The sequence below is a fragment of the Anguilla anguilla genome, chromosome 5 (assembly GCF_013347855.1).
Source record: "Anguilla anguilla isolate fAngAng1 chromosome 5, fAngAng1.pri, whole genome shotgun sequence".
Lineage (NCBI taxonomy): Eukaryota > Metazoa > Chordata > Actinopteri > Anguilliformes > Anguillidae > Anguilla > Anguilla anguilla.
Window position 1 is genome coordinate 1,582,356 of NC_049205.1, and position 27,899 is coordinate 1,610,254.

General features: G+C 50.5%; 1 protein-coding gene across 3 annotated transcripts; it reads right to left on the reverse strand.

Moving 5' to 3' along the window:
• Window positions 1–808: 808 nt before the first annotated feature.
• Window positions 809–27,899, reverse strand: elf2b (E74-like factor 2b (ets domain transcription factor)). Of its 3 annotated transcripts, none has more exons than XM_035419738.1 (9): window positions 27,522–27,899; window positions 15,758–15,932; window positions 13,308–13,494; window positions 4,574–4,687; window positions 3,294–3,464; window positions 2,717–2,803; window positions 2,203–2,395; window positions 1,744–2,106; window positions 809–1,502 (listed from the first exon to the last, which is right to left on the reverse strand). In XM_035419738.1, exons 2-9 carry the CDS (start codon window positions 15,818–15,820, stop codon window positions 977–979), a joined length of 1,704 nt encoding a protein of 567 aa, XP_035275629.1. In that variant the 5' UTR covers window positions 15,821–15,932; window positions 27,522–27,899; the 3' UTR covers window positions 809–976. The 3 variants fall into 3 exon arrangements, with proteins under 3 accessions (XP_035275629.1, XP_035275630.1, XP_035275631.1); XM_035419739.1 differs by lacking the exon at window positions 27,522–27,899 and adding an exon at window positions 19,059–19,362; XM_035419740.1 differs by lacking the exons at window positions 13,308–13,494; window positions 15,758–15,932; window positions 27,522–27,899 and adding an exon at window positions 7,837–7,991.

A 27,899-nucleotide genomic window follows, 5' to 3' on the forward strand; every position in this document is an offset into this window, starting at 1 on the left:
CCCGACTGCTGGGTCAAACTGCTGCGTCAAACAGAAATGTCCTGACCGCTGGGTCAAACAGAAATGTCTACAGACGAAGTGGGGCGAGTCACAGCTAAAGCTTTGCTGAGACTCCTGACGAGAACTCCAAACTATAATACAAAAAACAAGTCGCCTTAGTCTTTATAACACTGTGCTTGGTACAAGGTATCAAAAAGAGCTTTACACAAAAAGCTAATAAGCATATTCTTAAAAAAAAAAAAAAAAAGATTAATCTAAGGCTGATTTCATTGTTTTTGAAATTTCATAAACTGTATAATCTTTATACATACAAAGTCCCTTTGCCTACCCTTGCGGGAGCGGTCCGGAGACCGCTCCGTCCTTCCGGAAGGTTCCACGCAGCTCCCCACACTAGCACCGAGAACCGGGATACTATGTGCGCACAGTGATAGTCTATCAATTTGCTGGTTTGCTCTGAAAATGTGAAAATCTTTTTATACAAAGTGTTACAAACCTTAATTCACGCACCCCCCTCCCGCCCGCCCGCCCCCCCCCCCCCGCCCGCCCGCCCGCCCACCCGCCCGAGATCAGTTTGGTTTCAGTGAGTTTAGTGTTTGCTGTGTTTTCAGCACGTGTGTGAAACTGTAGTGATTTGTCTTGGTCCCCAAGCTGCTCTGTTTCCTCTGTGGGTTGGACTCCTGTGCCCCGTCCCCCGACCCCCCCTCCCTACCCCGCGGGGCAGCGTGGGACGGGCGGTGAGAGGCGGGGGGGCCCCCCCCTGTCAGCCTCGGGGCATCTGTGCCGTGGCTCGGACCGTACCGGGCGCGAGGGGGGGGCTCGGTTTGTGATAGCGTACTTTTTTTTTTGAGAGAGAGAGCGCCCCCTCAGGGCGGGGAGGTCACTGCGGTCTCCCAAGCGGGAAGACGTAAGAAAAGCGTCCCTTCCGCCATCCAGCCGCTGACCCCACCCCCCCTCCCCCCCCCAGGCGGCCCCGCCCTCAGCAGTCCCGGGACTCCACTTTCACCGTGACGACGGCGGGGGGGTCTGCTCTGGGGGTCTGGGGGCTCTTTGAGTCCTGCTCCACCGTGGGCACCGTGGCAACGGGAGCGACCAACCGGACCAGGGCCCGCCCCCCCGGCTGCGACTGCTGCGCTGGCAACGCCAGTCTCACCACCTGCGTCCCCGGCGCCATGGAAACGGACAGCGGCGTCCCCACCAGGCTGAGGCCGGGCGTGGCGGTGCCCGCGGTGCCCGCCTTGGCCTGCAGCTGGCACTGCGCCAGTTGGGCGGCAGGGATGGTGATGATCTTGGCCAGCTGCACGGTGATCTTTTCGCCGTTCTCTGCGGTGGCGGGCATCATCGTGGGGATGGTCTGGATCAGCACCTTGGGGGCCCCGCCCCCGCCCATGTGGCCGCTGCTGGTCAGGAGGGCGGGGCTTCCCGAGTGCACCGCCATCGTGGAGATCTTCTGGCCCAGCGACGTCGTCATGACGACGGGCACCTGCATGGCCACCCGCACCGTCCTGCTCACAGACAGAGACACACACACGCGCGCGCACAGACACACACACACACACACACACATAATTATTAGTCCATGCATTATGTGCAGGGATTAGCAGCATCATGATGTCTATGAGGACCCAGGAGGCAGGCCACAGAGGTCTGTAACACTCCTGGAAACACACTCGAGTGCGGCATGACCGCAACCTCAAAACGAACCCCCCTCACGAACCCCCCTCCCTGCACCATGCCTGCCCTCACCTGGGCCCGGTTGCCGTGGGGATGATGGCGGTGTGGCTCTGCTGCTGCCCGGCGACGCCGTCCGTCACCGCGGAGAGCGTCACCACGCGGGCGACGGCGGGGGGCTGCTGCGAGGCCTTGCCCTTGGCGGGGGAGTGGGCGGAGCCGCGGCCGCCCCCCCGCAGGATGCCCGGCCCCTTGGCCAGCAGGCTGTCGGAGGACGGCGGCACGCGCTCGTACGACTTCGCCGCGCTCAGGAGCTCCTCCGCCCCCGGCTCCGCCTTCTCCTCGTCGATCACCACGATGTTCTTGGGCATCTCCTTGAACTGGTACACCAGGCGCTGGCCCTCCACCTTGGCCAGGATGCCCCTCTGGTAATAGTACCTGTGATGGGTGGAGACGCAGGGTTAGGGTTGGGGTTCGACCCCGCCCTGGAGAGCACAGATAGCGGGAGTCTCTCGCTCTGGCGGGACAGCGTACCTCAGCGCCCGCCCCATGGTCTCGTAGTTCATGTCTGGCTTGTTTTTGTGCTTCCCCCACAGCTTGGAAACAGCCTTGGAGTCCACCAGCTTGAAGATGCCCTTCTCCCTCTGCGTCCACTTTATGTACCTGGGGCAGGTGTTCTTGTCCTGGAGGAGGTCCAGCAGGAACTCCCACAGGTACGTGGTGTTACCTGTGAACGGCAGCCATGGACCACAGGCTCAGACAGTTACACTTTAGAAAAGTACTCACCCCTTTGAATAGCACGGTTTTTTGAAAGTTCTTTTCAAAATTCTCAGTCAGTGTTCTAGAACTCCACTGCTTTCAGTCACCAGTAGTGATTGTGACATCAGCATTAGAATGTTCAGTTAAGAACATTCTAATCACATGTGTGTGACCTCACACCTTATAAGGTTAAGCTGAGTGTCTTCAGTAAATGCCCAGCTGTGTGTGTAAGAGAATGTGAGCTGTGCGAGTCCCTCTGAGAGTCGCTCTGTCGGCTGAACTCACTCACCCTTCCCTTCTCTGGGTTTCTTCTTCATGCCCAGATCAGGAGAGCCGTTGGACACCGCTGACTGATGCGTCTTTGGCTTCCTCCCCACTTTAAACACAAATGGACAGAAGCTGTACAACAATACTGAGCACTGTGGAGCCTCTCTGATGCTACAGCCTAGCAAATACATCATAATTACAGATTATTAAACATCATTATTCATTTAAAATGTCACGCAACAGTGTGGTGATACCCAGCTGTACTGCTGGACCCGTTTTCTCTCAGGGGTGCAAAGTGAAGTATGTAGGAAACAAACCCTGGACAGACAGGAACCAGGCACTACTGAAACGTCCTGTGAAAGCAATGATTTCACACCCCTTTTGAACGGTAAGTTTTTTGTTCTTTTTTCCAAAATTCCAAGTCAGTGTTCTAGAACTCCGTTGCTCTCAGTCACCAGCAGTGATTGTGACATCAGCATTAGAACGTTCAGCTAAGAACATTCCAATCACACATGTCTGATCTTACGCCTCTAAGGGAACACCAGGCAGGTGTGATTCAGCCGTAGGCCCCGCCCACGCCCCGCCCGCGCCCCGCCCACCTTTCTTCTTGCGGACCGGCTCGCTCTCCGGGGCCTCCAGGACGGCGCACACCTCCATGGGCTCGCTCTCCTCGGTGGACACCTCCACCACCGTCTCCGTCATCACGTCCGGCCGCATGGCCGCGTGGATGAACTCGGGCGTGGTGACGCAGGGCGGCACGAACACCTCCACTGCGCGGAGACAAGACAGCGCTTTTACTGGGGAAGGGGAAGGGGGAGGCACGGAGACGTAACGTTATCAGCAAGGAGGGGGCACGGAGACGTGCGTCGTGGGGGGGGGGGGGGTAGCATAGAACTACTGCAGCACCAAAATTTTAAAATTGTGTCAGGTGTTATATTGTTCCACGATGCACGTAGCTTGCTAAACCCCAAGACACCTATCTATTTACCTGACCACATTTCAGCGCATCAATCACACTGATCAATCACTCAGTATGTCAGTGTCGTCATTCCAGGCAGCTGAGAATTTAGAAGAGCTCCCAGGTCACATTACCTACGTCCACTTCCAAATATTCCCGAACACAGACGCGCTCAGAAATAACCCTGCTGAGCACAGATGCACTCTGAACACTGAACTCGTGACGCTGTGTGCGTGTCTGGGGGACAGTCTGAGGGCTATGCTACAGTAAGTGCAGAATGCTGCTGAACGTTCTCGGGTCCACCCAGCTGATTGGCTCCTGTCCTGCTGGTGTTTCACAAGGAAAGAGACGCCCCTGACAGGCGACACGATTTGTGTGCTCTACCCATTAGCCATTAACCAGCTGTGGGAAAAAATGAACAAGGAAACAGATTCGCGACTGGCAGTTCAGTCTGGATTACCATGACCAATGGTGTAGCATAATATACAGTCAGGATTGCAGTGGCCAATGGAGTAGCATGATACACACAGTCAGTCAGTCACTCAGTCAGTCACTCTGAAATGGCAAAACATAGAGAAACTAATTACAGATTCATGTTCTTTTTTCCCTGTCAGTAATCTTTATTGAGACCAACATGTTTGAGCGGGAAAGTTCCAAGTCCCACCTTGCAATGTGTTAGGCCCCAGCAGGCGCCTGGTGTAACATAAACACGTGTAACCTCGCCCTGAAACACGCCCTGAACGCGGGCCCCTGGACGCGGGGGCCCCTGGACGCGGGGGCCCCTGAACGCAGGCCCCTGGACGCGGGGGCCCCTGGACGCGGGGGCCCCTGGACGGTAGTGCTAACGCCACATTGCGCAGCGGCAGGTGATAACAGTCACAGTGTCGCTGCTGAGGTGCGGGTTCGGGGCGGGACCCTCACCTGGGCTGCGGTCGCCCCTGAGGCTGCTGGGAGAGTCCATGTGCAGAAGGGCCTCCGCCGCCTCGATGGTCTTATCTGAGCAGTGGACATTACTGCCATGGACCGACGCCTCCACTGAGAGAGAGAGAGAGAGAGAGAACAGGAGGGATGAGCAGAGGAATGAGCAGAGCCATGAACAGACGGATGAACAGAGGGATGAATAGGGGGAGAAACAGAGGGAGAAACAGAGGGATGAACAAAGGGATGAGCAGAGGGATGAGAAGGATGAACAGAGGGATGAGCAGAGGGATGAGAGAAGGGGTGAACAGAGGTATGAATGGAGGGATGAGCAGAGGGATGAGAGCAGGGGTGAACAGAGGGATGTCACACGCGCACTGCATCACTCACTGAGACCACTCTGTGGCTAGCAAAACATTTGCATTACAGGCATTTAGCAGACGCTCTTATCCAGAGCGACTTACACAACATTTACATAGCATTTTACATTGCATCCATTTATACAGCTGGATATATACTGAAGGAATGCAGGTTAAGCACCTAGCTCAAGGGTACAACGGCAGTGTCCTACCCGGGAATCGAACCTGTGGCCTTTAGGTTACAAAACCAGCACCTTACCCATAATACTACACTGCCACCCTGTAGGAAATTAAAACAGGTCTAACACACGCTGACCACTGCTACATTGCATAAACACAATGGGTTCAATGAATTAAAGCTTCATTTCCAGCATCTGTCCAGAATGAATAACAGTATGACTAATGTTGCATATATGAATACATTTAAAAGGCTGTTAGGCAGGAGAGCTTTTCAGAAGCACTGTCACTGCACCAAATGAAATATCACAGTACTGCTGTCAAAAATGTCTGACTGCTGGTGTCAGCCAGGCAAAAAAAAGGCACACCGTACTTTGAAATATTGAAATATCATTATAAATAATTTATATGAATATGAGAAATATTAGAGATTTTATGTCTAAGAACAAGTTTAAAGTATGGAACAGTGAAATGGAAAAAAGGATCAAAAATAAACTTGTGGTACCAGCCATTTTTTTTTTCATTTGCAGTTACAAGCTTGTTCATAATATCTTCTACAGTTCTATGGACTATAGATAGGACACTCAAGTCATGTCATGCATGTTTAGATTGGCTTCTACCACTTTAAAGTTACAGCTTTAGACAGTTTCTTTGTCCATTCACCATAACCCCCCCCCCCCCCCCCCCCCCCCCCCCCCCCCCCCAAATCGCAGGGCAGTCGGGAGTTCTCGTGCATGCCTTCCTCTCTCTCGTGCTGGGTAGCGTGGCCACCTGTTCTCCTCAATCAGCACATCAACACCTCCGTTTAGCGGCCGCTCTGGCCTTGTTTGGTTATCTATAGCAGAGGGGCTATCTTTAGGCGAACGGCAGCCAACCACCCGCCTTCACCTACCCAGAAAACACGCTTCGTGCTGCAGATAGCGCTCTTCGTAGAACGGGACACGGGCCCATTCTGGACGCGGCGCAACACCCAGCTTTACGAACCAGTGAATATAACTAACAAGTCACTATGAATATAACGAGCTAATTTAGGAAGACAACGGACCTGGCGGCTCGTGTTTTATCAACTCTTGACAGGCACCGCATGCATCGAGCTATGACAGCGGTGTGACAATTAAGCACGCTGAATTACTTAATTCTGATTTACACTAACCGTATGAGAGAAAAACAATAGATAATTAGCACTTACGGCGTTGTTAATATGCCACTTAATGTTGTGTATTTTAAAACATGCGGCAGGGTGCATTCAGATGAAAAAGATGTACTTAAATTTTATACCAGAAGACAGCCACGAAGATTACCTTGACAGCTGATAGTTAACAGTAAATTACAGAAACAGAAGACTGTAGGCTTAACATCGACTCTTACAACTTGATCATTCACTTTTAAGTTCTTAATTTATTTCTATAAAACGCATCAAAAGGGTCAAACAGCATCTATAATGCAAAATGATTTGTATATTATCAGAAAAGCATGCTTGGCACTATTTAACTGTACCGGGTATAGCGGTCCCTACAAAAAAGTAGTGCTGTCCCTTATGACTTCCGTGTTTACACTCTACTCTTTCCCTCCAGTTCCCTCCGAAGACACCTCCGAGCTCCCTGTCACTCAATCCCCGCCCCCAGAGCCATTGGCTAGTTTTCTTCTTTCCACCATTCGCCTGATGCTTACCCATTGGCTGTGTTACGGAATTCGAACATACGCGCGAAGCTATTGGACACACGGAGCTGTCAATCACGAGGACAACCTCCCGGGCGGATCACAGTGCTTCCGCCATCAAAAATAGCTTGCTGCAAATAGTCTAAAAATCATTTCGTTTCATTGCCAAGTGAAGTGTACAAAACCATACATTTAACCCACAAAAAAAGCAATTAAAATTTGAGCTAAGTATGTTGAATTCGAATTAATGGTTGGCCAGAAAAAATATTACCTAAAAGTCCCAGGTTTCTCAGCCAGCTAATGCAGTAACGAATGCAAGCTAACGGATAAAAAAAGGATCCGCTAGCCAGCACTAAGGAAATCGAAAAATTTAAACTGAGAGTATATTCACAGTCTGGACCCGAACAGGAATGTCACATTTATTACTTCCAATATATCCACAGTGAACGGTAAAATCACATTTATTTAACCTGGGAAATCTATCTAGCTGGTGGGCTTGCTAACGCTAGATAGTTAGCGGGCTGGTAAAAAATAAAATAAAATGAACCGCAGCATTTAAATACAACAGATAGCTTTGTCAATGCTAAGACAGATCGTGCGTAATTAACAACACACAACAGCATTTGTTACTACAGTTCAATAAAACGGGACAATCAAAGCTGCACGTCCTTCTGAATCAGACAGCGTGGCAAAGACGTAGGAAAGACAACATCTCATACACTTCCTGGTTTCCCAGGAGCGCACAATCTCATTACCCGTTAGCTAATAAAATCAACAGAAGTAGAAGATACACTCTTCGGTTTAGACTGTTGACAATGCGACTGGACATGTGGGTATGTTTGTACAACACACTGCATTCTAATAACGCGCTGAAATATTTTTTATCCATCTCAGATACAGGAAAAGCAAGGAACGCCATGCAGGTTGCTAACCAAGGTGATCACTTCCTGATTTGCCCTCCATTACTTCAGACAACAACTGCACGAAAGGGGACGCGGTAGTCCGCCAAAGGCGCGCAGCAATCGAAAGCAAGCGCGTTCAGAGTAGGAAAGCGAGTACGCCAGAAATTACCTGCTCTAATGAGCAGATCGAGCTGGTTAGCGGGTCCCTCATGCAGTGAAGTCGCCATGTTCTTCCAGAGCTTCAGATTCACATTGAGTTACATTGAAATGCATAGAGGGGCACAATTGAGATCACTCCGCTGCCACAGGAAATCACCTTAAATTCGGCCAAACACAGAACCTACTACCCACACTACCGCGATCCTTCCGCGCTAAACACAGGAAATCCTCGGCTCGGAAGCACTTGCCTGCCATTCGACGGCTAACGGTGCTAGCTGAAGTAGTTAGAGAAAACGGTATTCTGTCGCCGCTAGAAAATGTGACAGTTCGACATCAAAATGTAGGCTAGCACGCATTTGCACTACCACTTTTATAAGCAACATGTGATTCTCTTTTAGACTAATATAGAGACAGAATATTTCACATCATTCAAACGAATACAATGTAGCTCGCTACCTGGAAAACTATTCATATATCGATACGTGTAGATCAACTTTAAAATGTAGGTACAGCGTAAGTGAATTTTAATTAAATAATGGACGACTCCTTTTGTAGTACCTAGCTCCTGTCTCACCGAATAAAATTTCCAACCGCAAACTAGATGTTTACATATTTTAAAATTAGGCGAATTTTTGGTCGTTTTTTTAATGCATTAATTTCCGTCTGTACACCAAGCTTAAGTTGAAAAGATACAATTTCTTATAGTAACCAAAGTACGATCAACCAGACGAAAAGAAGTCCATAAAAATCCTTACGTTACTGAAACAACCGCAATGAATCTGGACCGCAACTGGACCAGATGTGATAGCTATGAATATTTCACACTTCCTGGTTTAGCCCCGTATCAAGGTCTGAATGTGCACATAAGACCAGCTGTCTTTTCACAATCACATTCAAGAACTCTGACCACATCCGAATCGGAATCTGGGTGTTGTGAACCGTGAAATAACCCCCTTGGGTTACATTCTTTTTATCTTGATAGGATCCCTTATCACTTCGTGCTGTAAAAAAAGATGCCCACGGGTAACCTGAAGTGACAGCAGTCAACTGACACTTCCTGTAACTAATTTTCACACCTTTTAGCGGGTAAACTGATGGATTTTGCGATAAAATGGCACAACGCACGTGTCGACTTCCACCGGTACTAGTGCCAACTTTAATTTTTAAAAATCCTAATAATTGAAGGAAATTATTTCTCCAACTAGTTATTTGGCAATTGTAAACGAATTACTGGGATTGGGAAAACTATTAAATTGCAGGTGACAGATATACTTTCCAACTTTTTATGTTCCGTCCCAAAGTGCTTTAGAGCTGCCGCTCTGCCCGTCAAGCGGAGTACCTTCTAAAGCACGCGGACATAAAGAAGCATTGTTGCTTAGCGATGAACGGGCTCTTTCTGGGAACACAACTGGTCGGGGTTTCTCGTCGCACCTACAGTACCTACTTGCAGCCCTAACTGACAGGCCATGGGTATATGTGCGCAGAGTAAAGATGGCGTTCGGGGGGGGGGGGGGGGATGTGTGTGCATATTTATGGCCCCAGCTGTTGCCTGGCTGGACACCTGTCAGGTGGCTTAGTCAGGGATATGGGCTTCCCTTAATTCTTTATTCCACCGTTCAGCTTGCAAGGCTAATGCTAAAGTGGCTTAAAACAGACAGAACTACCGCAGCTGTTGCACAGGAAGTGTTTGTATGTATTATAGACCCCTCCGCTCAGCACCTCAATTAATTAGGATGCACATTTTTTGTATTAAGAACTGGGCGAGTAACACAAGGCTGCAAGTTTTATTCTGAGCTGGGGCACTACCGTTGTACCCAGGGATCGAACCTGTGACCTTTCACCACCCATGCTCTGTGCTTCATGGACTAGCTGAAATGCAGTGTGTTGAGTAAGCAACTAGATGTCCTCCTTGAGCCACAACACACAGACGTCAAGTTTCACTTGATTTCACCCATAATGCCACCCTGAGAGACAAGTACAAGATTTACCAGGTGGCAGCCCTACTGAACAGCCAAAAGGTTTCCCCACAAACCGAGCCTAGGGAGTCAGGATTAGTCCATTATAAGGCCATGATAGTTCCACTAGTAGCTTTTTATTTAAGTGCTCAATCCATCAGATGACTGCAGTCTAACTGGCACTAGACAAATCACTGCTGAAGACTTTACTATCTAGATGCCATCAATTACGGTTCTAAATGACTTTGCTTAAGAGACAGCACCATAAAACAGTACGAGGCGCCTTAAATATTTCATCAACAGAATTTACAACGGAAACACACAAATCCACGATACCCTTCACTAATAAAACGTTAAGAATGTTGAGGATTATGCCGCGCAATAATTTATCTGACAGCTAAACCAGATGGACAATAAAAAATTTTTTTAAAAGGCAGCTGATTTACATGCTGCTCTCCCATTGGTTGGAGGAGCAGTGTAGAAACTTGGCTGTGGGGACAGCCCAACCCAAGAATTGTATAAGAATAAAGTTTGCCTTGCCAATACACTGAATTGTTGCAATAGTGATTCACTTCTAAATATTTGTAAGTAAAATTCATTCTCTAAGGGGGGCTGCTGCACTCTCTGATAGGACGATGCATCGGGTAATATGAGGAGCTGGGATTTGGACGTTGTTTACAAAGACGCCTTTGTGCCTAACAGTTCTAACCGGTCATGACCGGTCGTGATCACCAGAGCTTCCCACCAGCCTAAACCAGCCTGGCTGTGCGGCTCGCTGTGCGGCTCGCTTCCCCCGCCCACCCCCCCCACCCCCCCGGCCCCACCCCAGCTGTGCTGTTACCCATCATCTGTTATTATTATTATCCATCATCGTCCTGCTCCCCCCCGCAGTCTCGAGCTCAGAATTACCACCTCTGTGGGAGGAAAGGAACGGGTCGTAAAACAGGGTTCTCCGTGTACCCCTACAAATGGCCTCCATTATTACATTATCTGTGGTCTGGACTCACAGTGCCGTAGGTTACCAGGGCGATAAGAGAGTTACATCCTCTCTGGCCAAGTGTCCCGTATGGCTATATGCTGATGAATATTTTTATGCAGCATGTATGTGTGTCAGCATCAGCTGAAAGGACAATACCACCAAACGGCAAGGCCCCAACACAACCACACAGCCAGCTGTGCATTATTCTCATAAATGATAGATTTATGAGAATAATGCAGGCTTGGTTATTTAAAAAAATAGATACATTTAGCCTGAACTATGGAGCAAGAGCCTTTCAGTAGTGAATCTTAAAATAAAAACCCAGCTGACAAATTAAGTAAACGGATATTACAGATGACACAAATCCTTTCAGCAGAGGATGACATAATGAAATCCTTAAAGAATTTCAAGTAACCACACTTTGATATCATATTTGATATCAGACTTTAACACACACTTAAAGCTCTTCTGTACAATTCTTGGTATCAGTGAACGGGAAAAACCTTTCCTTGGAAAATAAGCATTTTTTCCTACAACGGTTTGTATTTCTCTGTACAGTCAATTGAAAAATAGGTTCGTAGTTCTGGCTTGTAAGAGTGACAAGCACATACTGCTAAATCATGCAGATAAAATACATGGCAGAAAATATGGCGAAGTGTTATTTGTGATATTTAAAGTTCTCCTTTGACACCCTATTTAAAGCTGACTGGTTTGAGAACTTGGAAATGAACTTGTGCTTCTTATGGCCACAAGAGGGAGCCCACACTCAGATGAGCTGCACAGCAGTGACTGGCTCTCCTGGGCCTGTTGAGCAGAGCCTTTGCTTACACCCATCAAGCACTCAACCCCACTCTGGATTTGACTGAACTTACTATAGTGTGGGTAGTCCGTTGCAATACGATTGCTGGAAATGTGCTTCTAACTCTAATATTAAAGCAGCAGTTAATTCAGTTGTATTAATCCACGGTTTTCATGGGTTGTATGGGGGGCTTGTTAGGGATGTTATATGTATGCATTCTGGATTTGTATTCTGGGTCTTGGTTAGCCTGCATTATTGCTTTAGTGATGCAGCATACGCCCTCGCTGGTCTGTGGGTGTTGAGCCAGGCCTAGCACTGCTGCGTGTGTCAGTCGGGGTGGATGTGCGTGTGTCAGTCGGGGTGGATGTGCGTGTGTCAGTCGGGGTGGATGTGCGTGTGTCAGGCGGGGTGGATGTGCGTGTGTCAGTCGGGGTGGATGTGCGTGTGTCAGGCGGGGTGGATGTGCGTGTGTCAGTCGGGGTGGATGTGCGTGTGTCAGTCGGGGTGGATGTGCGCGTGTCAGTCGGGGTGGATGTGCGCGTGTCAGTCGGGGTGGATGTGCGTGTGTCAGTCGGGGTGGATGTGCGCGTGTTCGATAAGAGCGTTTACAGAAGTAATGCAGCGTAGCTCCCTCCAGGCTCTTGTACGAGCCAGTAATTGAAATGGTATTCAGCGTTGTTTATTAAACATAACTCGCAGTTCAGCAGCCTGGAACGAGTGACAAAGCCAGCCCGACGATCCCGACCGCGGCACGTTATTTCCAGGGGCGGTCGTTGACGGAAACGCGCTGAACAAACGGCTCCGTTCCTGTTCTACTCAAACGCAGCGCCCACCGGGCGTTCATTTCACACCGAGCCTAAAGCGCAGCGAACGTGCGGATTTCAGCCTTAATCTACCGGCCCGATGAAGCCTAACGAGCCGAGGGGCTCGGCTGGCGAGGCCTGGAAACCTGGCGGGATTTCAGCGGCAGGTACGAGAAGCGCACCGAGCAGAGCCCTCTCAGCTTCCTCAGAGAAATCTCAGTTTGGCAGTCAAGTAAACAACTTTAGACAATATGGAATCTTTCTCAGCACAGAAGCATAAAAGCTCACAGTGTGTACAGAGTGAAAAGAAACTGGCAGTTGTACAGAACAATAGTCAGGGAGCTGGGACTGTAACTCCAAGGTTGCAGGTTTGATTCCCAGGTGGAGCACTGCCAGTGTGGATTACATTGGGCAATCACAAGCACCTCTGCCCTAAAGCATGCACAGTAGAGGCTGTTTCCCGTTACTTCCTAGGCTTTGCTGCCTGGCCCGTCCCACCCTCTCCAGTTCCTGCGTATGCTCTGTGGCCTGTGTGTGTGTGTGTGTGTGTGTGTGTGTAAAAGGAGGTGTGGCTCCTCCTACCTGTCTCCACCACCTCCACCTGCGTACGCTCTATGGCTTGTGTGTGTGTGTGTGTGTGTGTGAAAGGAGGTGTGGCTCCTCCTACCTGTCTCCAGCACCTCCACCTGCGTACGCTCTATGGCTTGTGTGTGTGTGTGTGTGTGTGTGTGTGTGTGTGAAAGGAGGTGCGGCTCCTCCTACCTGTCTCCACCACCTCCACCTGCGTACGCTCTATGACTGTGTGTGTGTGTGTGTGTGTGTAAAAGGAGGTGTGGCCCCTCCTACCTGTCTCCAGCACCTCCACCTGCGTACGCTCTATGGCTTGTGTGTGTGTGTGTGTGTGTGTGTGTGTGTGTGTGTGAAAGGAGGTGCGGCTCCTCCTACCTGTCTCCAGCACCTCCGTCTCCACCTCCTGCTCCTCGGCCACGTCGTGCATCAGGTACGTCTCGTCATCGTACACCAGCACCTGCGCGGCGAAACACTGCTCCCCCCGCGGGCTGGGCACGGGCTCCACGATCACCGCCGGGTACTCCACCCCCGGGTCGTACTCCTCCTCACACTGCCCCTCCTCCTGCAGACAGAGAGAGGCCACGCCCATCACAGCTCTGACTCCGCCCACTCACCACGGCATTGGTCAGGCCAATATGATAACTTTCATTTTTAAGTTCAATATATGTTAAATGCAAGAAATGTGCTCATGCAAGGAGTCTTTACAGGGTATTTCGGTGTATGTTCGAGTTGACTAAAGTAGTTTGGAATTCCTTCACAGAATATTTATTGAAACTTGAAAGAGAAAGGCTAAGTCCCATAATTATAGCTGCAGTGAAGGAGAAGACAGGAGAAAGGGCTTCATTAAGCTGCTTCTCCTAATAAAACCTGCAGAGTTACTGGGCTGTGGCTGGGGGGGGGGGGAGACAGCCTCTTCTGCCCTGAACTTCACTGACCTACAGCCCACACCTTCACACGGGTGACTCCAAATAGATGCACATTCATTAGGAAATTACACTTAACAAATTACAATTTAATCATTTGATATGAGCTTTTAGCCATTGCGATTTACAAAAGTTTGTTTCAAAAGGTCATGAAACACCTCTAGAAATATAAATGAACAGGAAGAGGATTAGCAGAAAATCTGTAAAGTAATCATTCACACTCCCCCCACCCCCCAAAAATGAATTCTTGGCTGCATCACAGCTTGGCACATCCACAGACTGAAAAATGTGTTTCCCAAATGCTCTGCTTGCTTAGCACACACCCCATCAACCACAGACTGTTACCAAGTTTGAGTGTGATGTACTTTTTCAGGATAAGGTGGTGAAATGTCCTCATTTCCAATTTAATTCCATGAAAGCAGCGTCCTCACGACACTCACTCCAGCAGACTCTTCAGATACAGACTGAGTTTCCACTACTAGTCCTCCCACTGCTATCCACTGCTCCACACTACCTTAAACCTTTAAAGAGCAGGTTTTCTGGAATGTTTGTTTTTTCAAAATTCAGTGTTCTAGAACTCCACTGCTTTCAGTCACCAGCAGTGATTGTGACATCAGCAGTAGAATGTTCAGATAAGAACATTCTAATCGCATATTTGTGATCTTAAACCTTACAGGGTTAAGACTGCTCAGGAACCTGCTCAGGAGAAGCCAGAAGCAAACTCCCTTTCTGATAAGCTCAGTGCTTTCTGCAACAGTCCAAACACGCACACTCACACTCGCACACACGCACACACGCACACACACATACACACATACACGCATGCACACTCACACTCACACGTGCACCCGCACGCACGCGCGCACACACACACACACACACACACATCCCTATTGATATGTGTGGGCTGTGGAATGCGTTGCATTGTGCAAATTCAAAGTCACATATGCACACACAAAACACACACACACCCGCATGTACACCCAAGCACACACACAAACACATGTACGTGCGTGCACACACATACACAAACACGCACGTACACCCAAGCACGCACACAAAAATCCATTTACACAAGTATGCATAAAACACACACCTGCACGCATGTATGCCAATACAGACATTGAACAAACGCACGTGCATACACGCTCACACACAGATGCTCACACACAGACGCTCACACACACGCTCACACACAGACACACTGTGGAGACGCAAGCCCGGCTTCAGGGAAACACAAAACAGGCGATCATTTCTGGGGTGTCGCTCACTGGGTCATGTGACACGAGTGAATGAGGCTCTGTGCACATGTGAGACACGGAGGGAAACAAAATGGCCCCGCTGGACCCCATCAATAGCGCCATTCACACACAGGCAACCCAATCTCTCCCAGGAACTCCACCCAGCTCACTGTGTTCTGGCGCCTATCGATTGCTTCTGCCTGGCGACGGTACCTCCCGCACAGATCTCCTTCAGATTGAGAGGGCCCTTTCACTCTTATGTCTTTCTGCATGCTAATCATCCACACTGATTACTGAAACATTACTGAAACGCATAAAGGCTCACAAGCATTAACACCAGAAATTTACTGTACTAATAATCTCCGGCTCACAAATCTGCAACTTCCACTTTTAATTTGCAAAGTATGCTGGGAGGTGCTCACTTTCATTTGGGTACATTATGCCTATTGAATCGCGCACATTAATGAAAAGGCGAAGGCTAATTTCAAGAAGAGGATGTAACGCTGTTATTAGGGGCTGATATAATACAGACCGATTGCCACTGTCTGAACTGACACTGGAAGAAGAAAAGCAGAAATGGACCCAGTTTCCAAACCGATGGCAGCCCGTCTAGGTCACGCGTAGCTCACTGCAGCTGCCGCCGGTGTTCTCGAACCCTTACCTGCTCCGTGGTCACATACTCCACCACCGATCCTCCGCTATCGACAAGCACCACAGAGGTCATGACGCATTCCCTTGGGAGCGGGTCGTGCTTTCAGCGAAGATTCAGCCAGCCAGCCTCCGCACCACAGCGCCTCCGCGTGTCAGCCTCCGGTACTGCAGTCCCACACCTCGCCCTGCAGGAGAAGAGCAGGAAGAAGGGGGAGGGGTTAGCATGCGCCTGTGTCTGCTGCCGGTGTCGAGTCGGCGTGGGCCTGACGATCGCGGGACTGTCTCAACGGGGACGTTGGGTGCTCCTCCTCCCCGGGAGGGGAAGGGAAACACTGCCCCCCTTCATCCCTCCCCCCCTCGGGCCAGAGGGGAACCGAGAAACCAAACAGGAAGAGTTTCGGTCACATCACCGGCCAACTGTGACGGCTAACGCCATAGCAACCGACAACAAGCCACCCCCTTTCCTCCGACAGTGCCCTCTCTCAAAACAAACCCTGAGGAGACCAAACAGCCCATCCGTCCCCTCCCTCAACTGTCTGCTGGGAGGGGGGGGAAGGGGGGGGCGGTGGAATTTGGAAGCTCTGTGCAATCCAGGTCCTGTCAGGCTTCCTGGCGGTCTGAAAGATTAGAGTGCAGCTGGACTGCAGAAAGAGCGGTCCTCTGTTTGAGACTGCGTGCCGGGCCTACGCAGGCTGGACCTACGCAGGCTGGACCTACGCCACGCGCGGGTTAGCGGGCTAGCGAGTTAGCGGTGCCATAGCAGCTCAGCTGCAGGGAAACGCACAACGCTGGAGAGTCCTGCAGTGATGTCATCAGCGTCTGTACCGCGCGCGGTCCAGCACTACGGCCTGGTCAGGACAGAGGCACTGCACTCCCACCAAAAGGGTAAACATGGCCCCCGAGCAGGAGAGAAGCCTGAGTCATGAGTCACATCTCTATAGAACACACACCATTTTGCTATCTCTCCCTTAAATAAAACCTCGGAGACAGATGGGGTCGTGGCCAGAGAGGAGTGACCCAATCCGCTGGCAGACCTCCTACTGGGCGACGCCCTTGGCAACCCCCTTCATTTGAGCACAAAACAGAAATGTGGTGTAATGTAATGGAACGGAGAATAAAGAAAACCGGGTGTGTCTCCTGTGGAAAAAGGCCGCAGAGCTGCCGATGACTAACAGGGTCCTTCCTCCCACCATCATCATCGTGGGAAAAAGAAACCCAGAAAGGGGGTGCAGCCGGGGTCACGGGAGCCCAGAGGGAGCATCCGGTCCAATCACAGTTAGGTACTGCCAAGCGGACACACCCACACTGCCACCCTCACTGCTGGAGAGAGGCTGTAGCTAATGAGCCTGGGGTCCCTGGAAGCTCTCTGACGCTCACACACTGGGGACAGCAAGGGTAGAAGGGAAAGGAGGGGCAGAAACACACAGGAGGACAGGAACGGTGGGAGAGACCAGGAACGGTGGGAGAGACCAGGAACGACAAGAAACACATCCTGACCGTGCGGACGTGTTTGTGTGAATTCACGCAGGCGTTGTGTGTTTGACTGAGAGTTAGTGTGTGTGCATATGCGTGAATGAGTTTGCAAGAGTGAGCGTGCATGCATGTGCATATGCGCGTGTGTGCGTGCGCGTCTGCATATGTGCATCTGTGTGTGTTTGTGTGCATATATATGCGTTTGTGCTTGTGTGCGTGCATATATGTGTGTGTGTGTCTGCATGTGTGCGTCTGTCTGTGTGTGTCTGTGTGTGTGTTGATAGGAGGAACTGAGTGCTTCAAAAGCAGTGGGGTTGAAGCTGACAAAAGACAATAAGAGGTCCAGGAGCAGCCATTGTGTTGATCTGAAAGGCTGCCCAGCGCTGCACAATGGATTCAGGACATTATTTATGCACCGAGCACACACCCTTAGCCAGAAATGAACACAGCTGTACTTTACCCACTCACACCGCTCCTTATTTACTCAAGTAACTGGCTTAACAACGCACCAGCAGCGCTGCCTCCAGGATCGAACCCCGCAACCTCCACACTACAGGCCAGGTGTGACCCCACTGCCAACCGAAACAGAATGACGCTTTTAAAAGGGCAGATTTTGTAGTCATTCTACAGCACAGAGAGTGGGTGACAATTGCGAACACAATCACATGATGCTCTGCAGGGGAAAATGCGCAAGTCTTCCACGCTATGCATGATCTTATCTTGCAAGCTACACCTGTGTATGGAACATGCTTTGTGCGCTAGTGGTGATTTGTAGGCTATCAAATTCTAACATCAATGTGACATGCACAGGCATGCACACACACACTGAGACACACACACACACACACACACACACACACTGAGCTGCCACACTCCCGTTTATTCTCACATGTTGAGCAGCAGCTTGGAGCACACCTTACACACTCACGCAACACCGAGCCTGAGATGGAAGTCTGCCATCGACAGTAACCACACACAGCAACACGAGCCTGGATTCAATCCCAGCACAATGTGTTCCGTCCTCAACTCCACCAGTGAGAAACCACGTGGAGAACGAATCAGAGCCTGGATTCAATCTGAGCTCAATGTGTTCCCTCCTAAACTTCAATCTGCGGGCTTAAAGTACCTCAACCTGCTTTATGGTTCTGTCCTGCTCTTCTGATCTTCTGAGTTCACTTAAAGGCCGCGGACATTAAAGAAAAACAGAATCTGGAAGGAACTAGGCCACGGTGGTGTACGGTCAGGCTGAAACTGGGGCAAGAACACGCTCGTCTCCAGCACCAAAGCACCAAACAACATTCACTCGCCCTTTTAAGCACAAAAAATGAAAAAATAAAAATGCACTTTTTAAAGCACTCTGCAGCGCTGCGGACAGGATGAGAAAAACAAACAGAAGAAGACGAGAGAGATCAAACCCGTTCTACCCACTCCTCTCTCACTCCTCTCTCCGCAGGAATTCCTCTCTCCGGCGATATCGGCGCGCGCTACACGGCTCCACGCGTCTCTGCGGTCGGGCGACATCGCGTTCTTCGCCCGCTACATTTCTATAATGTCCCAGACTGCACCTGTGTCTGGCAGCCCGGCGGCACCGCGCGGTAGAGAGAGCAGACTGAACGCACGCGAGCTGAGATCCGCGCGGTAGAGAGAGCAGAGTGAGCACACGCCAGCCGAGCCGCCTCACCCTCGCAGCCGCTGAGATCCGCGCGGTAAGCGCTACGTAGCGCTGGGCAGTGTGTCGCGCGGCTCGGCTCTGACCTCACACCGCCATCCTGCCTCACGGCGCTCCACCACCGCACACTCCCTCACCCGCCGTCCCGCACCCCGTCCCGTCCACCTACCGGCCAGGAGCACAGGCTCGCTCCCCCACCGCTGCGGGACCGTCCCCTGGGGTCCCATCCTGTCCTGTCCGGACCGGGCCCAGGAGAGAGGGAGAGGAGAGGGAGAGGAGAGGAGAGGAGTCCAGGTGCTCTGCACTCAATCAGAGGCTGTGCTCAGATAAGGCTCTCTCTCTCTTGCTCTCTCTCTCTTGCTCTCCTCTCTCTCTCTCCCCCTCTCACTCTGCCTTTCGCTCTCCCTAGCTTAGTTCCTCTCCCTCCATTTCTCTCTTTACTTCCATCTCTTTTTCTCCCTGTCTCTCACTCTGTTTCTGTCCCTCCCTGTCCTTCTCTCTCTTCCATCTCTCCGTCTACCCCCCCCCTCTCTCTCTCTCTCTCCTCCCAGTGCAGACAGACTCCAGGCCCTCCCCTTGTCCAGGCGAAGCCACGTTCCTGTAGGCAACTCAGCAGTTTCTGCAGGGGGCCGGGTCACATGGTCACATGGTCACACAGGCAGGGAGGGACGGCCCAGACAGTGTCACATGCTCCACAACAGCAGCTCTTTGTTCAACGGCAAGCGTGAGACACACCTCCTAATACACACACATACTCTAACAAACACACACACACCCTAACAAACACACACACCCTGACACACACATACTGTACCACACACATACTCTAACGCCACACACACACACATACACACCCTAACACACACACACACACACTAACAAATACACACATACTGTACCACACACACACTCTAACAAACACACACATACACACACTCTAACACCACACACACACATACCCTAACAGACACACACACCCTGACACACACATACTGTACCACACACATACTCTAACGCCACACACACACACACACATACACACCCTAACACACACACACACACACTAACAAATACACACATACTGTACCACACACACACTCTAACAAACACACACATACACACACTCTAACACCACACACACACATACCCTAACAGACACTCACACCCCCTAATGCACACACACACACACTATTAAATATATAACAGACACGGTCACTGTGAAGCTTCTATAAGATCCTCTCACTTGCCAGACTTTTTTTGGACAAAACTGAGAAACTAAAGACAGAAGCTCCACCCTATTGTCCTCCCATTGGATAAGACAGTCCTGCTGGTAAACCTCTGAGCACATAAATCAATCAAACCACACTCATATCTGTTTCTCTAAAAGTATGCTTTTGGGCAACTGATATCCTTTCAACTGCTAACAAAAAAGAGCTCAGTAGTTATTTTAAAGATCGATCCTCTCCTGGAACACAGGAGCTTCTGCACACTGGAATATTCCGCTGGTCGATAGAAGCACTTTTGCGCTGCAAGGATCTGCCCAAAGTCTAAAGACGTTCTGAGCCGGGACAGTTCAGTCTGTCTCTAGATGCAGTCCAGAGAGACAGCACCTCCTCCTGAATCTGCCGCATTCTGGGCGAGGCTGAAGCACCCTGAAGCTTCAGCTGAACTCATCTCATGCTCATTCTCAACCAGCGTTTTCTACCAGCAAACCAGAGCTTCTGAAGCTGAGGTTTGCTTTATCAGAACCAGCCACATTCAATGAAAGTGCAAGCAGAGGAAACATGACTGAGCAGCTAGGAGAGGAGGAACAGGCCCCCAAATGCTATTAAATCCGCCCCATTAAAAATCTCTGACAAGAGCTGGAAATTTTACACATACTTTAACATTAAGCCTTTAAATAACAGCAGCATTACCCAATTATCCTTTACAGATCAGATATTATTCCACTGCAAAGGGACAGGAAACTGTTGTACCAAACAGAGAGCAGTGACATTATTGTTCCCTTCAGCGCTAAGGCCAACGCTCTATGGTGCTCAGTCCAGTAGGTCACTGGGGTCATATCACCACGGCGACCCTCGGAGGGCTGTATCACCACGGCGACCCTCGGAGGGCTGTATCACCACGGCGACCCTCGGAGGGCTGTATCACCACGGCGACCCGCTGAGGGCTGCATCACCATGGCGACCCTCGGAGGGCTGTATCACCACGGCGACCCACTGAGGGCTGTATCACCACGGCGACCCGCTGACGGCTGCATCACCACGGCGACCCTCGGAGGGCTGTATCACCACGGCGACCCGCTGAGGGCTGCATCACCACGGCGACCCGCGGAGCACCGCGTTGCCGGAACACTCTTTGTGAGGCGTGTGCAGGGCCTGCCTCCCGCAGTAAGCGGCCATGGCGGCTCGCGCCCGAGGCCAAGCAGAGCTGAGAGGAGACTAAACGCCTGAGAGAGAGAGAGCAGAACACACAGCGCGAGCGGCGGGGTGGAGGGGTGCAGGGGGGCGGGCTCAGCGCTTGTGTTTCTGGCCAAGCTGATACTATTTGGATGTCTGCAGGAAGTTTACATTTTATCCTCTTCTTACTTGTAGAATTGTATAATAGAATTTCCACCGCTCGTCCTGTGATGCTGACTGTGATGATGCATCGGTCTGCTGCATCACTCGGGAAGCTGCAATGCTTCATGGGATACGAAGGCAGCAGCACAGCTGAGCAGGAAAGAGCGGGAATTTTTTGGGGTGCTTTTTAAAAGTCTTTCATCATGTCATTATCTGATTATTCCAGTTTGTAAGACAGAGTTCTTCATTCAGGTCAAAATTAAACTAATACTCACATCCTGAGCGACATAGCTCAGGAGGTAAGACCGATTGTCTGGCAGTCGGAGGGTTGCCGGTTCAAACCCCGCCCTGGGCGTGTCGAAGTGTCCTTGAGCAAGACACCTAACCCCTAATCCCTAACTGCTCTGGCGAATGAGAGGCATCAATTGTAAAGCGCTTTGGATAAAAGCGCTATATAAATGCAGTCCATCCATTTACTCACATCCTGAAAATCAGCACAGAGGACATTGGGAAAGGCACACACCTCACACAAGCAGCACTGAGACTCAGATAATTCAGCTTTCACTTCCCTTAGAAAACAGAGCGAGCGTCTGTGTCTCTGTTCTAAACCAGCTCGACGGCTCTAAAGGCCCAGGCTGTACATTCAGTTCTGCAGGAGCACGTAGCTCAGGGCTTGCGCTGGAGCAGAGACTGGGAGATAGTTCTGCAGAAGCACGTAGCTCAGGGCTTGCGCTGGAGCAGAGACTGGGAGATGCACATGGGATAAGGATTGCCCGGGCACATCCTTTACCTTCCTGCTGAAATACTTTCACTTTTCACCCACGGGTACGAAGCATTAGCCACCCTCACTATCGCACGGTTACAGCACAGCTGACCGAGTCACAGGTCTGAACAGGAAATCCCCCCCTCCCCCCCCCCCCCCCCCCCCCCCCCCCCCGTCAGAGCAGTGACATTTTCCCCATGACCCAACGGCCACTGTCCACGGGTGCTGTGGCTTTTCTTTAATTTAGACTGTTATGGTGAAACACAGGCGCTGTATTTCGGAGTCGGGCGTGCAGGGGACCGTGGATGTCACATGTACACAGCCCTTGCACTCTGAAAGCTGAGAACAGCAGAGGGGGTTAAAGGTCAAAGGCAAACACGAGTGCCACCCCCCTAGGGCGCATTTGGGGTCAGAGCAACAGTATTCCCAGATGGACCAGGGAAAATCTGGGACAAATCTGGGAACGTCACATCCCCGGCTGACATCACTGCAGATTCGCCACCATTCCCCTGATTGGTCAGGGTCACTGAATGCAGTGGGTTTCAGTCTGAGGCCTGAAATGCATTCTCAGCGGCCTGATTTAAATTTAGCCACAGAAGCCCAAGCGGCTCTAAAGCTCTTAGCTGCGAGGGGCGAAGCACCAGAGGACTGTGGAAAAAACAACAGATGAGCATCTTGTGAATAAACAGAGAAACAAACACATCCCACATGCGGAGGTATCCTCGGGCGAGGGAGAGGGCGAGCCGGGTCCTATTTCAGCACCATGAGCTCAGACTCCACCCGCAGCCTGCCGCTGTTCCGCCACGCAGAAGGGAAAACCAGCCGGAAGGTTCCACAAAGGGACCCTAAAAAAGCTTCAAGCCACTTCCTGTCAGTCATACGCATCTCACCGTATGAAACCTGCAGTCTGGCACACGCAGCTCTGTGTTGGCTGTCGCTATGGCGCAGAGGGATACGGTAATGATTTACCCGACAGAAGCAGAGAAAGTTCAGCCATGAAATACTTACACATTCACTGCCGATCTGGGCTGAAATCCTCTCACATACAGGAGCGCGAAGTCAGTAGAACTCTGTCTTCAAAATAAGTATCTACACTCTGACTGCATTAACGGCTGAGTTTACTGCTTCAAAATCACAACAGCCACTAGCATGTTTATTCCACTAATACACTGCTTCTGGCAGTTACCTGAAATATGCTTTCTCACTTCAGACTTCAAACCGTGAATGCTCCGATAACAGCCAATGAAGAGCTGGAAGGTTTCCAGAAACCCCTTCAGATATATAAAATATCCTTAATCTCAAACAAAAGTCCTCTGAGCCGATCGAACAGGCTGCGCAGAAACTGAGATCAGTCCACAGCTCAGACGGAGGCAGGCTGCGCAGAAACTGAGATCAGCCCACAGATCAGACGGAGGCAGGCTGCGCAGAAACTGAGATCAGCCCACAGATCAGACGGAGGCAGGCTGCGCAGAAACTGAGATCAGCCCACAGATCAGACGGAGGCAGGCTGCGCAGAAACTGAGATCAGCCCACAGATCAGACGGAGGCAGGCTGCGCAGTAACTGAGATCAGCCCACAGATCAGACGGAGGCAGTCTGCGCAGGCCGTGGCTGGAGGGCTCGTTCAGAGCCGCGGAGGGTTTGGGGGACGGTGACGCACGCGGAGAACAGCTGGCGATGCCGGAGAGCACAGCCGCCGCCCGGGGCACGCGCTGATCCCCCGCTACGCGCCGCTCGGCTCGCGGGAGCTCGTCCGCGGCGTTGCGCACGGCGACGGCCGCACCTGGGCCGCGATAACAAACGGGCCTCTGTTCCAGAGCCCGCCGTGCGCTCCCCACGCTCCCTCTGATCTCTGCCGCCTCCTGGTCACCACGGCAACGCCCCACCCCCACCCACCCCGAGCGGGAGGGAGGGAGGCAGAGCAGCTACGCGGGCGGGGACACCGTACGGCCGGGGGGGTAATGCCGCTGTAGGACTGCCCCCCCACAGTCAGGGCTGGACCGGGTCTCTCCAAGAGGATCCAGACCCTCGTTTGAGCCAGAGAGAGCAGAGCAGAGCATTCCAGGAAACAGCCAATCAGCATTCAGACGCAGCTTTCCCTCTGGAGGGAGCACAACTGTGAAAACTGTACCTATTGTGAAGCATCATTTTCCAGCGCAACATAAACCTGAATCTGTACTGGAACCTCCTTCTGAAGGAACACTGTCAATACAATCACTAATCACTCTTTTCAGGGTTAGACTAGGGTGTTCATTTTGAGTGCAAATGACAGACCTGCCCAGGAATGCCTGGGAATAAATAAGACACAGGAACACAGAACCTGAGGAAAAATACAGTCAGCTGATCCCCACAGCACGGGGCCTGCGAGGGCCAGATGCATTGTGGGTAGAGGCCGAGCTGGGCTGGCGGTTCGCTTGCTCGCCCTGCCCCCGCTCAGAGTTCAGCAGAACTGCCCCGCGCCCTTCCTGCGACGGGCACCGCTCTGCCAAAAACCACTCCGCAGTCGCCATCGCCGTCGCCAGGGCGCACGTACACACAAACACCCCCCGCAAACGGGACGCTGCCAAGGCCGGGGGGGGGGGGGGGGGGGGCGTACGCATCGCACACAGCACTGCAGGGCTCCCCTTCTCCCTGACCACCACTCTGCTCCGCACAGCTTTCATAACACAGCAGAAATCAGCAGTGAGCGCAAAACCAGCGCCTTCTCTGCTGAAAACGACGGGGTCCGGGTTAGAGAGACGAGAGACGCACGCTTCAACCTCAACGCTGCTGCTGCGCACTCCGCTCTCATTATAATTACCCTCTCAAACCGCTAGCGCTTCAGAAGGAAGCAGCTCAGTGGGTCCAGGGGTTCGCAGGTCATTTTAAACTCTCTAAAGGAGCTCTTCGGCCTCGATAGAGGCTCAAGGTGCCTGACCTGGAGAGCTTCTCCTCCGCACTTTCCAAAATATGATTGTGGCACCAAAAAAAAGACACACTGGAACAAAAACGAATAGCCACGGAGGGTATCCTGCAATCGGTCCGGGGAAGCTGGCCAGGCAGGACTTTAGCACTGTCAGAGGCGTTCAGCATATCAACTGCAACAGCGGACAGAAGCCTCAGTGCGTTAGCATCAGCCAAACTGCACCCACGTGTAAATCCACCTCAACTGCTAATCTGCTTCAAACAGTGAAACCATCCCAACTGCCTCAGAGACAGAAAAAACATCCCTGCTGCCAATAAACAGGGCCTTCTACTGTGCTACGGTAATCAATATTTAGGTCCCATTTGAGTGCTTTTCAATACACACTGCCTACTGTTCAAAATTTTAACAACAACAACAAAAAAAAAAAGCTATTTCCTGTTTATGCAAGCAGCCCATAACATGATTCAGTTTTTTTTTTTTTTGGTTGTTGTTCTTAAAGGAACTTGCTCCACTCCCATGGATTTATAGTACTGCTGTAATTTCCACAGCCTAATCCGACGCAAGGCGCCAAGGCCCGCCCACGGCACCAGACCCCGCCTATCACCATTTGAGTGACAGCGCGATTGTGCGCGCCTTCCCCGGGAGATCCCCGATTATAAAGTGCGCAGGTGTCACTGTCTCAGTGCAACAGACTTTCCACATCTGGAAACCGTAAAATGTGAAATGATCCTTCTTACAGCTGAACTAACATTTATGATAGGTGGCATGTGTGGACAATATTTAATAAAGTGACATTGTGGGAAGCAGAATTGGAGCCCTCCACTACATTAGAGCAAGTAAATCATCAAGCACTTTTAAGTTACAATAAATATTCAAAAGCGGATTGTAGATATGGCTCGGTCATTGTGGACTGCACGCTTTTCAACAATTAATTTCAGCCTCAGAATGTTACGCCACGGATCACATGACTGCCCGCCAACGAAACCATATTTTGCCAAGCGTGTTAAAAGAATTTCATGAGACAAAGATTGTTCATGTTTTCCCTTCAAATGCCACGACAAGGCATCTAAGAACACATTATATTCGCGAATAGTCTTAGAAATACACAGATTGCACGAGACTCGCGAAGCCTGAGGATAACGTTATTGGGTACACGGCTGGTCCTTTGATGATCATCAGCAATGCAAATGAAGCGCATCTTTACAGTGCTATAAATGCTGACGGCTATACAATGCTCCCTGTCAAATTATTTCCATCAATTGCAGGTGCATTTAATTCAGTATCTTACCAGACGTCTGTTAAATATTGACTCGTGCAAAAAGAAAACATGAGCGCACTAAACCAGGTCCTGGATATATTGCTGCTTACGAACAATATCATGACTAGAGTTGGCTAACGTTACTTGATTAGCTAAGTTAGCCCTAACACTGGTTCCCTGTTGACATAGACTAATCCTGACTGTTGTCAAAACGGCAGTTGCTATACTATCAGAAAACACGGCTGACGTTCACCTAACGGCGCTATTGTTTCACCACGTATTGCAGCTGAATGAGTCGCCAGCAATAGGGACTAGCGAGCTTGCTACACACACTTTAAATTGTCAGGCCTCGCTGTCATGTTTACGACCTCCCACTGCCAAGATCAAACAATGGGAAAATTATCAAAGTAGCTAACAGTTAGCAAACAGGCCGGCTCCTTAGCCATCTAACTTACATTGCTATGTAAATGAGCTGAACTCGGAACGCTCTCGTGATGTTTTAGATGCTTAATGCTTTGCTAACGCTGGATAACTTGAATAACGTTTGCTATCAAATAACAAGCTATGAAACAATGTTGCGCGGATGACCCGACCTCCGCAGACATTGCTCGGGTAGTGTTAGCAAGATAACTTTAGCCATCAAGCAAACAAGCGGGATTACAACTAGCCTAGTACTAGTTACACTGTCCTGCCAGTCACAATATAGAAATGATCCAATGTTAGCCTAACAATGATTCACCCAACCAAAGCAATATTCAAACCAACCAGTTACTCCAGCTAACGCGCAACGTTACAGCTAGTCAGTGGTCAATTAGTAATAGATGGTTTGCTTGATTGCCAGCGTTTTGGGAGGAAATGTGCTCCTACTTCAATAAATTAAGATACGAAAACCAACAGATATACGTAGCATAACTAACAGCTAATGAATGCAATAAGTTAACGGTGACCAATTGTGTGTTATGCTAAAAATCGCACACGACGTAGCAGGTAGGCTAAGCCAGATAGCTAACGTTAGCTGGCTAGCTAGCAAGCCATCCTGTGAACACACCGAGATGACGATCGCCATAGCTATCGTTAGCTAGGGCTGGTTCGGTGAAAAACGCCACCAACACAAATTATTAAATCAGAAAGAAATAGGAATCTTACCTTCCTGAGTTTAATATGCTCAGTGGTAGGACGGAGCCAGGCCCAGTCAATATAACACCGCACAATGGTTACTGCTCTGCAGCTATTTGCTCAATGCAAGCTGTGCTGACAGTAGCTCCGCTGGCTAGCTAACCTCTCTCCCTGAAGTACTCAGCCAGCTAAGCGTTTAAATTAGACACAGCTCGGCTTCTCCCCACTCCTCCAGCGTCCTTCTTGGAACAAGCGGTTCGTAGGTTAGAGAGATAAAACGTTAGGAATAACGTTACGATAAAGCTGGCCGCCTCCTCGGCTATAATTTGATTGTGTTTTGATATGAGCAGTCCCGTGTTTCTCAGCTTGAGATCCAGGTCAGTCTTTCGTAGCCTGCCAGAGAGTGAC

Bases quoted from the DNA above. Each gene is read 5' to 3' on its own strand.
- elf2b (XM_035419738.1), bottom strand. From the start codon at position 15,820: ATGACCTCTGTGGTGCTTGTCGATAGCGGAGGATCGGTGGTGGAGTAT. The intron at 3,465-4,573 runs GTGAGGGTCCCG...GTCTCCGCGCAG, and splicing joins CAGGGGCGACCGCAGCCCAG to TGGAGGTGTTCGTGCCGCCC. The intron at 1,503-1,743 runs GTGAGGGCAGGC...GTCTGTGAGCAG, and splicing joins CCCACGGCAACCGGGCCCAG to GACGGTGCGGGTGGCCATGC.